The following is a 12,557-nucleotide window of genomic DNA, read 5'->3' on the forward strand; positions in this document are numbered from 1 at the left end:
TCCTTGTGCCAGCGTGGTGCCGTGGGACAAATCCGGCTGGACCAGGGCACCAATCCTGAAAATCGCCTGTAAAACCCACAGTGGGCTTCCTCTGCTGAAGGTGCTGCAAGTGGAGAGCAGGGAGCTGAGCTGGTGGCTCGGACATCCCGAACCCCCCATCCCACAAGGAGGGCTCAGGAGGCACCATCCCTTCCCAGACAGGCTCTGCCTGCCCCCAAACACACACCAGGGTGTGGTGCCAAACAGTGTGGGGTGGGCAGGAGGTGGCCAAAGGCTCTGGGCTCTGCCAGCACTGGGTCCCGTTTGTGACTCTGTGCGAAGGAACTGTCATTACGTCCCCAAACCTCAGTGTGGAGGGTGCAGAGGTGACCATTGTCCCACTGTTCCAGCTCCGAGCGCCCAGAGGTGGCAGAATTGGGGCATCTCACAGCGATGCCGTGACACCCTGAGGTGCTGCTGCGGGCAGCAGGGCAGCACTCGTGGAGCAGGGATGGGACTGCCAGGAAAGCCGCGGCGCCGTGGAGGGGACAGAGGGATGGCTCAGCCCGGGTGATGATGAGGGTAGGCTGGGGCACCCCGGGCTGGTGTTGGGATAGAGGGATGGATCACCCCGGGTGATACGGGGTGGGGAGGGCTGGGTTAGCCGTGTGGAGCTGGGGGCGGAGGGCTGCGGTACCCGGGGTGACGCTGGGGACACCGGGGCAGGCGGGGCACGGCCGCCCGAGCCGCCAGCGGCACCTCCCCGCTCCCCCCCTCCTCCTCTCCGCTCCCTCTTCCTCCTCCTCCCGTCTCCCTCTCCCTCTCCCGAGCCAGCCCGGCCGGGGGAGGAGCCGGCCGCGCACAAAACCTCCCGCCCGGCCCCTCCGGGCCCCGCACCGGCACCGGCACCGGCGGCGCCCAGCGCCCGCCCGGGGCCATGCGCGCCGCGGCGGGGCCGGGGCCGGCGGGGCCGGGGCAGGGCGGCGGCCGCCCGCGGTCATGAGCGCGGCGGGGCCGGGCGGCGGCCCCGGGCGGCGGCGGCGGGCGGGGGGCGGCGGGGCGAGCCCTGCGGGGCGGCCGCGGGCGGGGGGCGGGCGGCGGCGGCGGGCGCTGCGCTCGCTGGGCAGCCTGGCCGGGCGGCTGCTCCGCACCTGGGCGCGCCTGGCCGGGGGGCGCGGGGGGCACGGGGGTCGCCGCGCCGTCCCCGAGGATGACGAGGGCGGGTTCCGGGGGGAGTCGCGGCGGCGGCTCGGCGGGGCGACCCCGGCCCCGGCGGCGGCGGCGGGGGGCGGTGCGGGGGGCGATGCGGGAGCGGGCGGCGGGGAGCGGCCGCCGGGCGCGCAGGGGCTGCGGAACCACGGCAACACCTGCTTCATGAACGCCGTGGTGCAGTGCCTGAGCAACACGGCGCCGCTGGCCGAGCGCCTGGCGCTGGGCCGGTACCGCGCCCGCGGCGCCCGCGGCGAGGTCACGCACCGGCTGGCGGCCCTGGTCCGCGCGCTCTGGACCCGCGACTACACCCCGCAGCTCTCCGCGGAGTTCAAGGTACCGAGCGGCCCCGCCCCACGGCCCCCGCGCGGCCCCGGCTGACCCCGGCCCCCAGCGGCATCCCCGGCTCGCAGCGGCACAGCCGGCGCACAGCACCCGGCACGCCCGGCTCGCAGCTCCCTCCAGCTCCCCCGGAACCCGCTAACACCCTTCCCAGCTCGCAGCACCCACCAGCATCTCCTGCTCCTAGCATCTCCCTACTCTTACCACCCTTCCCAGCTCCCACCAGCATCCCCCCACTCCCCACATGCCCTAGTGCCAGCACTCACCAGCAGCCCCCGCTCATATCACCCAATCCCCTGCCTCATCCTCTCCATGGACCCTGCCCTGCCAGACATCCCCAGCCCTGATGCTGTCACCTCCCTCTGGCCTGGTTTCTGTCACCTGAGCTCCCGCGGGTGGATGAGTTCCCAGCGCTGGCCATGCCACAGAGCCCTGAGGGGTGAGCAAGTGCTGGCTGTGACTGTAGGTAAGGCAGGATATTGTCCCGGGAGCCCAATTCAGTGAGTGGCCTCAGGCTCTGTCACTGAGCGTCTGTCGCACCTCTGCCAGGCACACACCAGTGTGCTGGGGCCTGAGCCTGGCTGGGAACAAGGACAGGGCGTCACGGGCAGCACAGCATGTCCAGCCTGGCATCGCAGCTCCCCACGCTCAGGGACACGTGTTCCCTGTCTGAGTGACATTTCCTCGGGGACCCGGTGCTGCCAATAAACTGCTGCTGCTGCCATTGAACTTTGCAAAGTGCCCGGGGCAGCTCCCGGGAAGCCGAGCCCTGCCCTGGGATGGGTTACATTGAGTTGATGCCATCGGAGTGCACGGGGCAGGTGGGACCTGTGGGTCGCCGTGGCTGAACTTGCCCATCTGGACTTGGTTGTGGTGTGCCCTGTGTTCCCTCTTGGCCTCATCCCGGCCACTGGAAGCTGGGACACCACAGAGCCTCTGTCTCAGCTGCGTGTGCTTGGTGTCCCCACTGCTCTGCTGGCCCCGGGGTGGCCACGATGTCCCTGCAGAGGCAGGACGAGGGCAGAGGCTGTTGCAGGGATGGGTTTGGGGTGGGTGCTGAGGAAGAACCCGTTCATCAGCGCCCGCCCCGCCCGTGTCTTGCAGAACATCGTCTCCAAGCACAGCTCGCAGTTCCGGGGCAACGCTCAGCACGACGCGCTCGAGTTCCTGCTCTGGCTGCTGGACCGAATGCACGAGGACCTGGGCGCCGCCTCCCCCGCCCAGCAGAGCCGCGGCCCCCCGCAGGTGGGTGGCCCCGCGGGGTGGCCGCACGCTCTGGCTCGTGGGGAGGCGTTCGGGCCAGGTCTGGGAGCAGGGACACCGGGATGCGCTGCGAGGCGGTGGGATGGAGTTGGCTCCGCCCCAGTGGGGATGGGGATGCCGTGGTTTGGTCGGTGCGCGGGTGAAAGGATGGTGGGAGTCGAGTGCTACGGGGCTGGGCAGGGGGTGGAGTGCTGGGAGAGTGAGGGGTGTCGGCAGGAGCCCATCCAGCCGAGCATCCGGGCTCTGGGGGGCATCCTGGTCCTTGGTGAGGAGGAGACGCAGCCCCCCCGTCCCTCCCTGCCTCCAGCTAAGCTCGCTGTAATTACAGCTCGGCGGCTTTGCTGCTGGCAAAATGAGTAATTAAGTCTTCTTCAATCCATCTGCTCTCAGGCATTGCCCTGGCCCCGGCCCTCCGTGGTTCCTTCTGCCTCCTCCTGCCTCCTCCTGCCCGCTCCCTCCCCGCTCCTTCCCTGCTCCCTCCCCGCCCGCTGCTGCCCGCCGGGCGCTGCCTGTTGCAGGGGATGGATTTGAGCTGTTGGCATTTGACACGTGGGCTCAGCCCGGCTGTTTGCTGTCCCCTCTGTAGTGGTGACACCCGGCTCAGCACTGTGCTGTCCCTACTCTGAGGGTGACACCCGGCTCACCACTGTGCTGTCCCCATTCTGTGTGCTGTCCCACTCCGATGATGCTCCTGGTCAAGCCCGTGCCAAGGCTCAGGGACTGGGCAGCTCAGGTGTGGGAAGCAGAAAAGGAGGAGGCTGGAGCTGGGCAGGAGGGGTGGGAATTCCCTCCTGGCTGCAGGATGGGTGCCCACGGGGTGCTTGCTGCGGCACCCAATGGGCTGTGGGGCCACCAAAGTGGGGACTGAGGCTTGGCTGCCAGGAGGGCTTGAGAAGGAAGCATCCCCTTGGATTTTTGGGGAATTTTGGGGGCCCTGTAGGGCACAGATACCATCCAGGTCCCCTCTCAGCCACACCAGATGGACCCCAGTGCCAGGCAGACCGTAAGGGCACGTCAGGCTCAGCAGGACCTGGTGCCAGCAGATGGCATTGAGGAAAATCCACCTCCTGGCCAAAATCCTCAGTGATTTTCAATCTTACTCATCAAGACACCAGAAACTCACTGTCTCACCTCAAAACAGCCCACTGACACTCCTTTCTGCAGCATCTCTTCTGCCATCAGGCTCCAGGGGTGAAGCTCCTGTCCCCAGCGTGGGCACGGGGGCTCGTGGCAGGTCCCAGGGCAGAGGAGATGTCCCCTAACCGGGCAGGTTTGGCTGTGTCACACAATCACATCCCAGTGTCCCTGTTCCCAAAGGTCTGGAGCAGGAGACCCGGCTGCTCTTGGGGTCCCTGGGGCACATCTCACCTGTCAGCGAGGCACCGTGCCAGGGCCGGGGTGCGGGGCTGGGTGCCTCGGCTGGGCTCACTGTGCCGGGTGCTGTGCCCGGGTTTGCCGGGTGCCGTGCCCGGGCTCGATGTGCAGGTGCCGCGCTGGGAGCTGCGCTGGGGTTCGGGGCAGCGGGAGCTGTGCCCGGGCGTGCTGCTGGTGCAGATGCTGGGGGAACACGCAGGGACACGGCCGGGTCTGGGCACCACCTGCCCGGGAGGGCACCGCGCCAGCCGGGGCTGTTCACACCTCCTGGGCGCGGTGAATTCGCACCCAGCCGTGTTTCCCTGGGGCGGGGACACGCACAGGAATGTGCACGTCCGCTCCAGGAGCTCATCCCAGACACACGGACACACAGACACACACATGGACACACGGACTCCTGCTCCCTGCAGTGTCCCACCATCTCACCCACCCACGCTCAGCTCCGGTGCCGATGGATGTTTGCTTGGCACAGTGGGAGCCAGGGTGGGGTGGGCACCCGCCTGCCGGGGCTGTTGACCCAGGGTGTGTCCGTGGGCACTGGGGCTCCTCGGGGGGACATGTGGGGGACCAGCTTTCTCCCACCGGGATGCTGCCATGGCCACTGAGCCGCCTCACCCAGGATCCCCTCCTGGAGCATTTCTCCAGGCTTGAATCATTCCCAGCTCCAGTTCCTTGGTGTCCTGGAGCTCTGGACACTGGGGCTGCCTTGGAGGGGGTCTCACCACTGCAGACCCTTCATTAACCCTTCGTGCCCCAGGCTGGCTGGGGGATGGGATGTACCCCAAAGGTTCCCCTGGAGAAGGTGTGTGGGCAGACTGGAAGCACAGCAGTGCCAGGCAGGCAGGTGCCAGAGTCTCTTTGGCATCACCTTCAGCCCACGCTCGTGCCATGGGGACACCAAAGCTGGGCTTGGCTCACTAGGACGTGTCCCTGGCTCTCTGAAGGACACGTCCCTCACCCGGTCACCTCACTCACCACTTGTCTCTTGCCCCTGCAGCCTGGCAAGGACGGGAGCAGCGGTGCCAGCAGGTCCCCCCCAGGCACCCAGCACCCCCGTGGGCAGAGCTTTGTGCAGAGCCACTTCCAGGCCCAGTATAGGTGAGTGGGGGGATGGATCCTGCCCGGCAGAGGCTTTGCCCTTCTGTGAGCCCTGCATGGGCACTGTGAGCCTTCACTCCTTTCTCTACAAGCACTTCAAAGTGTCCAAGGCCAGGTTGGACAGGGCTTGGAGTGGTCTGGTCCAGTGGCAGTGTCCCTGCCATGGCAGGGGCGCTGGACAGGGTGGTTTTTGAAGGTCCCTCACAACCCAAAGCACCTGTGGTTCTGTCACAGGGCGTGGGACTGTCCCAGCAGTCCAGCACGAGGGTGCCCCTGTTTGGGACACCCCACACATTCATCTGGCTGGGACTCATGGGACGCTCAGGCCCCCTTGTCCCCAAGCCATGGCACTGCAAGCAGCAGGGGATGCATCTGGCATCCACAAGCCCTCCCTCCTCTCTCAATCCCTCGCCCTATATATGAAAAAAGGCACTTTAATTATCCCTGTTCCATGTGCCAGAGCCGTCTCTGTGCTAAAGGATTTATTAATTTGTGCGACTGATTCCCAGGGAGCTCAGTGGCTCTTCAAGGTGACAAATAACAAGGGCTCAGGATTTTGTCTTGGATTTTAATTTATTTTTTCCATTTTTTGTTGAACAAAAAGGCAGGGGGGAAAAGAAATTTAAAACCCCCCAGAATTAAGAAGAATCAGCAGCGGGTGGCTGTTGGTGCCAGGGTGGGCAGGGGACCAGCAGTGCCTCCCCAGGGCCACCCTGGGGTCACTCACAGGCAGATGTCCTCCTGCTGTCCTTCTCTGCTCCTCCCGCAGCCCAGCCACGGCCCTGCTGCTCAGGGGGGTCCTGTTCCCCGCCAGCACCCCGGGGCATTGTCCCTGCTTAACCCCACCCAGGCGGGCTGGGGTCACCTTAAAACCTCCAGGAACTGCCTCAGGCTCTGCCAGCCCTTGGGAGGGGGAGCAGGACTTGGGAGGGTTTGGAGGCCACCCTGAGGAATGAGAGTGGGAGATTCCCAGTCCTGAGATTTCACTCCGGCTTCCCCGGCACTGCGGGAGGCCCTGTTTGGGCTCAGAGTGAACAGACCCTTGGGCTGGGCAGGCAGGGGCAGGCAGGAACAGCTGGGGGGGGCCCACTCTGCCAGGAGGTCGTGCAGATCCCGTGGGATGCTGTGGGATGCAGTACCCAGGGAGTGGTACCCAGGATGTGGTACCCGGGATGCTGCACCAGTGCCAAGGCGCTGCAGCCCCAGGATGGGCACTCGGGGGGCCGTGCCTGCTCCGATGACGCTCCCCATCCGTTTCCCAGGTCCTCCCTGACGTGTCCTCACTGCCTGAAGCAGAGCAACACCTTCGACCCCTTCCTGTGCATCTCCCTGCCCATCCCGCTGCGCCAGACCAGGTGAGCCCCACATCCACCCCCGGCGGGACGGCAGCTCCAACCAGAGCAATCTACGCATTTTGGGGTAAATAATGAACATGGGAGGTGGCGGCAGCACTGGGGACAGGTGACAGCCGCAGGAGCTGTGTCCATCAGGTGTTTGCCATCCCGGAGCTGCCGCGCCGGCACACGGATCCACCGGCCGTGCCTCCCGCGGCTGAGGTGTGTCCCCGTGCTGTCCCCAGGGCTCTGAACGTCACGCTGGTGCTGCAGTGCGAGCGCTGGCGCTTCGTGCGGGTGGGCCTGGCCGTGCCGCTGCTGGGCACCGTGGCCGACCTGCGGGAGATGGTGGCGCGGGAGGGCCGCATCCCCCCGGAGCAGGTAACGGGGGCACGGCGGGCGGGGGACGCGGGAGGCGCCCGCGGGGTGCTGAGGGTGCCGGGGATGTCCCGCAGGTGATCCTGGCCGAGGTGTCCCCGCGGGGCTTCCTGCGCTCGCTCTCCGACCCCGAGGCGCTGGGGGCGGCCGGGGAGGCCGGGCCCGTCTACGCCTTCCAGCCGCCCCCCGCCCGCCGCGCAGGTACCGCCCCCGCGCTGATTGGCTGCGGCTGCCAGCCCGCCCGCGCTGATTGGCTGCGGCTGCCAGCCCGCCCGCGCTGATTGGCTGCGAGCGCCTGGGCTGCGCTGGGATTGGTGCTGGGCGGGGGGGCGGGAACGGCCCCGGGATTGGCGGGAGGCAGTAAATCCTTCACTGTGATTGGTGGGAGGCAGTGGATCCCTCGCTGTGATTGGTGGGAGCGAGTGGATTCCTCACGATGGTTGGCGGGAGGCAGTGGATCCCTCACTGGGATTGGCGGGAGGTGGTGGATCCTTCATTGTGATTGGTGGAAGGCAGTGGATCCCTCACTGGGATTGGTGGGAGGCAGTGGATCCCTCGCTGGGATTGGTGGGAGCAGGCGTGCTGCCCTGTGATTGGTGGGAAGGGTGCTGGTGGGCAGAGCCATGGCACTAATTAACCCCGTGCTAACAAGAGCCCCTCATTTTCCCACCCCGCAGGGTGTCCCCGCAGCCTCCCCACGTCCCCCTCGGTGCCGCGGCCGGAGGGGCCGCGCCTGCTGCCCAGCACCGCCCGCTCCTCCGACTGCCTGCACCGCGCGCCCGGCGGCCGCATCCTGCTGCTGCTCTGCAACACGGCGGGCACGGGGCCGCAGCTTGCCAGGTACCTGTCACCTGCCTGTCACCCTGCCCTGCCCACTCACCGCCCGTGTGACACCCAGCCACGTGTCCCCGCTGCCTGTCCCCAGGTTTGGGCCACCACTGGTGCTGCGGGAGGAGCGCGGCGTCTCCTGGGAGCAGCTCCAGCAGAGCATTCTGGCCCAGCTGAGGGGGGTTCTGCGGGGAGAGGTGCGAACACAGGTGAGCCCAGGGAACAACCCTGTCCCCTCCCAGTGCACACGCAGCTGCTGGCATCTGCTGAGACCATGGTCATGGTGGGGATGGAGCTGTGTGTGGCCATGGTGGAGATTTGGGTGGCCGTGGGGTCTCCATGGGTGGCCATGCATGTGTGGCAGCACCATCACAGGCTGTGGTGACACTATGGGTGACCATGGTAGAGCTGTGCTTGGCTGCAGGGATACCAGGGGTGTCACCGTGGGTGGCTGTGGTGGCCCTAGGAGTGGTTGTGCTGTGGACACTGGTGGCTGGTGGTCACTGTGGGTGGCCTTGCTGTACCTGTGGGTTGCTGTGGTGTCCCCTGGGGGTTGTCTTTGTTGTCACTACAGGTGGCCAGTGGTGTCACCACGTGTGGCTACAGCATCACCATGGGTGGCCCCAGTGCCACCCAGCTTCCATGGCAGGGCCATCCCAGCCCAGCTGCCCTCCCCAGCCCCCAGGTGCCACCATCCTACGGGCGCTGGTGTCCCTGTGCTGCCCCTTTGCCCTCCAGCTGCAGCACAGCCATGGGGACAGGTCATCTCCCAGCCCCACATACCTGTCCCCACAGGTGTCCCCTGCCAACCCAGCCATGGGCACCAAAGCCATCAGATCTGTGGGACTTATTTTACCCCATGTCCCAAAGCTGGGCTCACCCAGGTGCTGCTGCAGGGCAGGGGGTCCCTCTCCCCCAGCGGCCCCACAGTCCCCTCTCCCCTCACAGGGCACAGGAGCCCTTTTCCGGATCCGCCTGGCCGGGGGCGCGGCCCCCTGCACCTACCTGTCCCCTCAGGATCCCCGTCCTCTCTGCCACCCTGCCATCGACAGGTAAGGGTCTGCAGGGACAGGACTGTCCCCAGGATGTCCCCTCGATCCCTAGGGGTGGCCAGTGGCATGAGTGGGCACAGTGTCCCTGTTGGTGGTCATGCTGTCCCTGTGTGTGGCTGTCACCATGGGTGGCCAAAGGTGTTCCTGTGGCTGGCCAGTGTCAGTATGGGTGGCCAGTGGTGACACCACGGATAGCCACAGCGGTGGTCACCCTGCTCCCCCAGCACTGGGGCCCCAGCCCGGTGTCCCCACTGTGGGTGGTGTATGGGGAGGTGGTGACTGTCCCTGCCTGCCACCACGGGCTGGCAAGGAGGTGTCCCCACGGGGACAGGAGCTTTTGGGGGTGTCTCACCCTCTACTCCCCTCAGGGCCCTGCAGCTGAGTGGGGCCGGGGGCCCTCCCCACGTGAAGCTGACTGTGGAGTGGGACATGAGCACCAAAGAGCGGTGAGTCCCCTGTGCCCGGGCTGGGGGGACACCCCGGCACTCGGGTCACCCTCCCTGGTGACGCGTCCCCCACAGGCTGTTCGGCAGCCTCCAGGAGGAGGTGGTGCAGGATGCGGAGAGCGTGCGGCGGCAGCAGCAGGCACACGGGCAGCAGCACAGCTGCACTTTGGATGAATGCTTCCAGCTCTACACCAAGGAGGAGCAGGTACGAGCACCCCCGGGCACTGCCCACCCTGGCACAGCCCCCGCCATGGGAGACCCAGCCCTGCCCCGGCACAGCGGCTGTTGGTGCTTCCGGTGGCTGTGGAGGTGGCAGGGGGTGGACAGGGACGGAGGTGGCCATGACATGGTGTCCCCAGCTGGCTCCGGACGATGCCTGGCGCTGCCCGCACTGCAAGGTGCCCCAGCAGGGCACGGTGAAGCTCAGCCTGTGGACGCTGCCCGACATCCTCATCATCCACCTGAAGCGCTTCCGGCAGGTGGCCGAGCAGCGGCACAAGCTGACCACGCTGGTGAGGTTCCCGCTGCGGGGGCTGGACATGGCCCCGCACGTGGCACAGCGGGGCCAGCCCGGGGGGCAGCTCCTGGGGCGCTGGGCGCCCTGGCAGCCCCCCCTGCGCCTGCCCCCGGGCTGCCCCCGCGACCACCTGTACGACCTGTACGCGGTCTGCAACCACCACGGCAGCATGCAGGGCGGCCACTACACCGGTGAGCGGGGACACTGGGGACAGGGGGTGCCGTGGGGATGCCGTGGGGGTGCCGGGGGCTGGGGCATGGGGCATACACTGCACTGTGCCACGGGGCGAGGTGCTGTGTGCGAGGGCATCTCAAGGGCTGTGCTGTGGGGCACAGTGTGGGGTTTAGGGGTGTGACTGGGGTGCTGCGGGGAATGGCAGAGGAAGAGACAGACCCCCGTCCCCCCTCACCCCCACCCCTCGTCCCCAGCGTTCTGCTGCAACGCCCTGGACGGGCGCTGGTACAGCTACGACGACAGCCGGGTGGAGGGGGTGCGTGAGGCCGAGGTGAGCACCCGCAGCGCCTACATCCTGTTCTACCAGCGCCGCCACGCCGCCGGCCCCGGCACGGGTGAGCCCCAAATCCCTGCACACCCTGGCTCGAGTGAGCCCCAAATCCCTGCCCACAGCACCCCAACACTGCCCCTGGCTCGCGGGGCACAGCCGTGTAGTCACACCCGCCTGCAGTTGTGCACACAGCCCTACGTGTGACCCACACCAGTGCACACGCCTGCCCGTGACCCCTGCACAGGTGTGCACACAGACCTGCCGCCCCATCCCTGCGGGTGTGCTCACCCCCTACATGTGCGTGCGTGTGCACGACCCCGACCCGCCCGTGTGCAACCCCGGCCCATCGCCCCCGCTCCCCTGCGCTGGGGCCCGGCGGGACCCCCCGATCGCTGCTCCCGGCCCACGGCCGCCGCTCCCCGCAGGCTCCGCCGCCGCCGCGGGGCACTGGCTGTTCCGCCTGGCCGCCTCCGAGCCCCGCGCCGACCCCCGCAGCGACCCCGACCCCTCGGGCTCCGCCGCCGCCCCGGAGAACGGTGAGGCTCAGGACGCTCGGCCCCCGGTGCCCCCCGCGCCCCCCGCCCGCCCTGACCGTGCTTCCCCCGCAGGCGGGTTCGAGGCGCGGCCCGCGGTGCGGGGACTGCAGGGGCTGCAGGGCCGCAGCCTCAGCGTCCGGACCGCCCCCGCCGGACCCCCGGGGCAGGGAGAGCCGGGCCCCCCCCGCGCCCCCCCGCCGGATCCGTCGGGCCGCCAGCGCCGAGGGGACCCCGCGCCGGCCGCCCCCGGGCCCCGGCAGCCCCGGGGCCGCGGTGCCGCAGGGGGACGCGGGTGTCCCCCCGGGCCGCTGCCCCCCCGGCCCCTCGGCGCTGGGGCGGTCGCGGAGCTCGGCCAGCCTCCCCCCCCGGCCCGAGGGGGGGCTGCGCAGATCCGCCTCTCTGGGCAGGGCCGCGGGGGGGCCCCCCCTGGCCGCCCGGGGTCCCCCCGGGGCCACCCTGCAGCGGGGCCGGCAGCCCCCCGGGCCCCTGCGCCCCCCGGCCGTGCCCGAGTCCAGCTTCTGAGCCGTGGGTGCGGGGGCATCACCCCCCAGCAGCTGTACAGCGGGTCCTGAACGGATCAGGGAGCTCCCCAGCTGGGGTGTCCCAGCCCAAGGGTGCCTGAAACAGGGATCCCAAACCAGGGGCATCCCGATCTGGGGGCTCCCAGTCCAGCTGGGGGCAGTCAGGTACCCTGAAGCTGAGCCATCCCAACCCAGGGCCATCACAAACTGGGGACCGTCCCAAATCAGGAGCTCACAAATCAGGGCATCCCAACCTGTCGGCTCCCTACCCAGGGACTTCTGACCCAGGGGAAAACCAAACCAGGGTATCTTGACTCAGAAGCTCCCAGATCCTGATCCAGGAGCATTCCAAACTGGGACCATCCCTAGCTGAGGGTTTCAGACCTCGGCTCATCCCAAAGTGGATGAACCCAGGGGTCTCCCAGCACGGGGCCATCCCAAACGGGGCAGGTGGGTGCAGGGTCTCCAGCTCTGCAGCACCAGAGTATTTATTGTACCAGGAGAGTTTTATTTAGAGACGCTTTTTGTTTTCTAAAAGGCGACTATTTGGGGGTGGGGGGTCCCCCACACCTCAGTCTATGCAATCCCCGATTCCTGCAGCCAGCTTTTGTACGGGGCTCTGCCCCACCGCCGGCGGTTTCTATTAAAGACACGTGAAACAAGCCCAGTGTCCATCCCAGGGGACGTGTCCGAGGGGAAAAGGGCTCTGTGTCCCTTAGGGGTGGTCCTGGTACTGCAGTGGGGATCAGCCCAGGGCCAGGGGTCAGTCCTGGCTGGATCCTGCCCTGTGGGGTGGCTGTGCCTGAGGGAGGCCTGGGAGCGGGGTGGCAGCACCAGGAGTGCTGGAATCCTGGAGCTGAGCCCACCCAGGCATGAGCGGGATGTCTGGGGAAACTTGGTGCAGCCACAGTGAGGGATGGAGGTGATGGTGGGATCAGGGAGGAGATGGAGGAGATGGACACGAGGGTGGAGGAGGAAAGGAGGGCTGGTAGACATGGAGGTGGGATCAGCATGGAGACAGAGATGGATGTGGAGGAGGTGGGATTGGGGTGGAAGTGGAGGAGGTTGGGGTGGATGAGGTGGGATGGAGGTGATGGAGGGGATGAGCAAAGGGGGAGGTGGAGATGGAAACAGGATTAGGTGGAAGTAGATGAGCAGGAAGGTGGAGGAGACCA

At 67.6% G+C, this 12,557-nt stretch overlaps 1 protein-coding gene across 2 annotated transcripts; it reads left to right on the top strand.

Annotated features, from left to right (window-relative positions):
- The first annotated feature begins 978 nt into the window (after positions 1–978).
- USP43 (ubiquitin specific peptidase 43) lies at positions 979–12,044 on the top strand. 2 transcript variants are annotated; one of them, XM_069032675.1, is made up of 16 exons: positions 1,457–1,524; positions 1,862–1,996; positions 2,635–2,775; positions 5,165–5,265; positions 6,528–6,620; positions 6,845–6,980; positions 7,055–7,178; positions 7,655–7,817; positions 7,903–8,014; positions 8,754–8,857; positions 9,226–9,303; positions 9,379–9,508; positions 9,663–10,011; positions 10,249–10,389; positions 10,751–10,861; positions 10,934–12,044. In XM_069032675.1, exons 3-16 carry the CDS (start codon positions 2,719–2,721, stop codon positions 11,431–11,433), a joined length of 2,199 nt encoding a protein of 732 aa, XP_068888776.1. In that variant the 5' UTR covers positions 1,457–1,524; positions 1,862–1,996; positions 2,635–2,718; the 3' UTR covers positions 11,434–12,044. The 2 variants fall into 2 exon arrangements, with proteins under 2 accessions (XP_068888775.1, XP_068888776.1); XM_069032674.1 differs by lacking the exon at positions 1,862–1,996 and having other exon boundaries at positions 979–1,524.
- Positions 12,045–12,557: the final 513 nt, after the last annotated feature.

The sequence above is a fragment of the Aphelocoma coerulescens genome, chromosome 18, assembly GCF_041296385.1.
Source record: "Aphelocoma coerulescens isolate FSJ_1873_10779 chromosome 18, UR_Acoe_1.0, whole genome shotgun sequence".
NCBI classification, from domain to species: domain Eukaryota; kingdom Metazoa; phylum Chordata; class Aves; order Passeriformes; family Corvidae; genus Aphelocoma; species Aphelocoma coerulescens.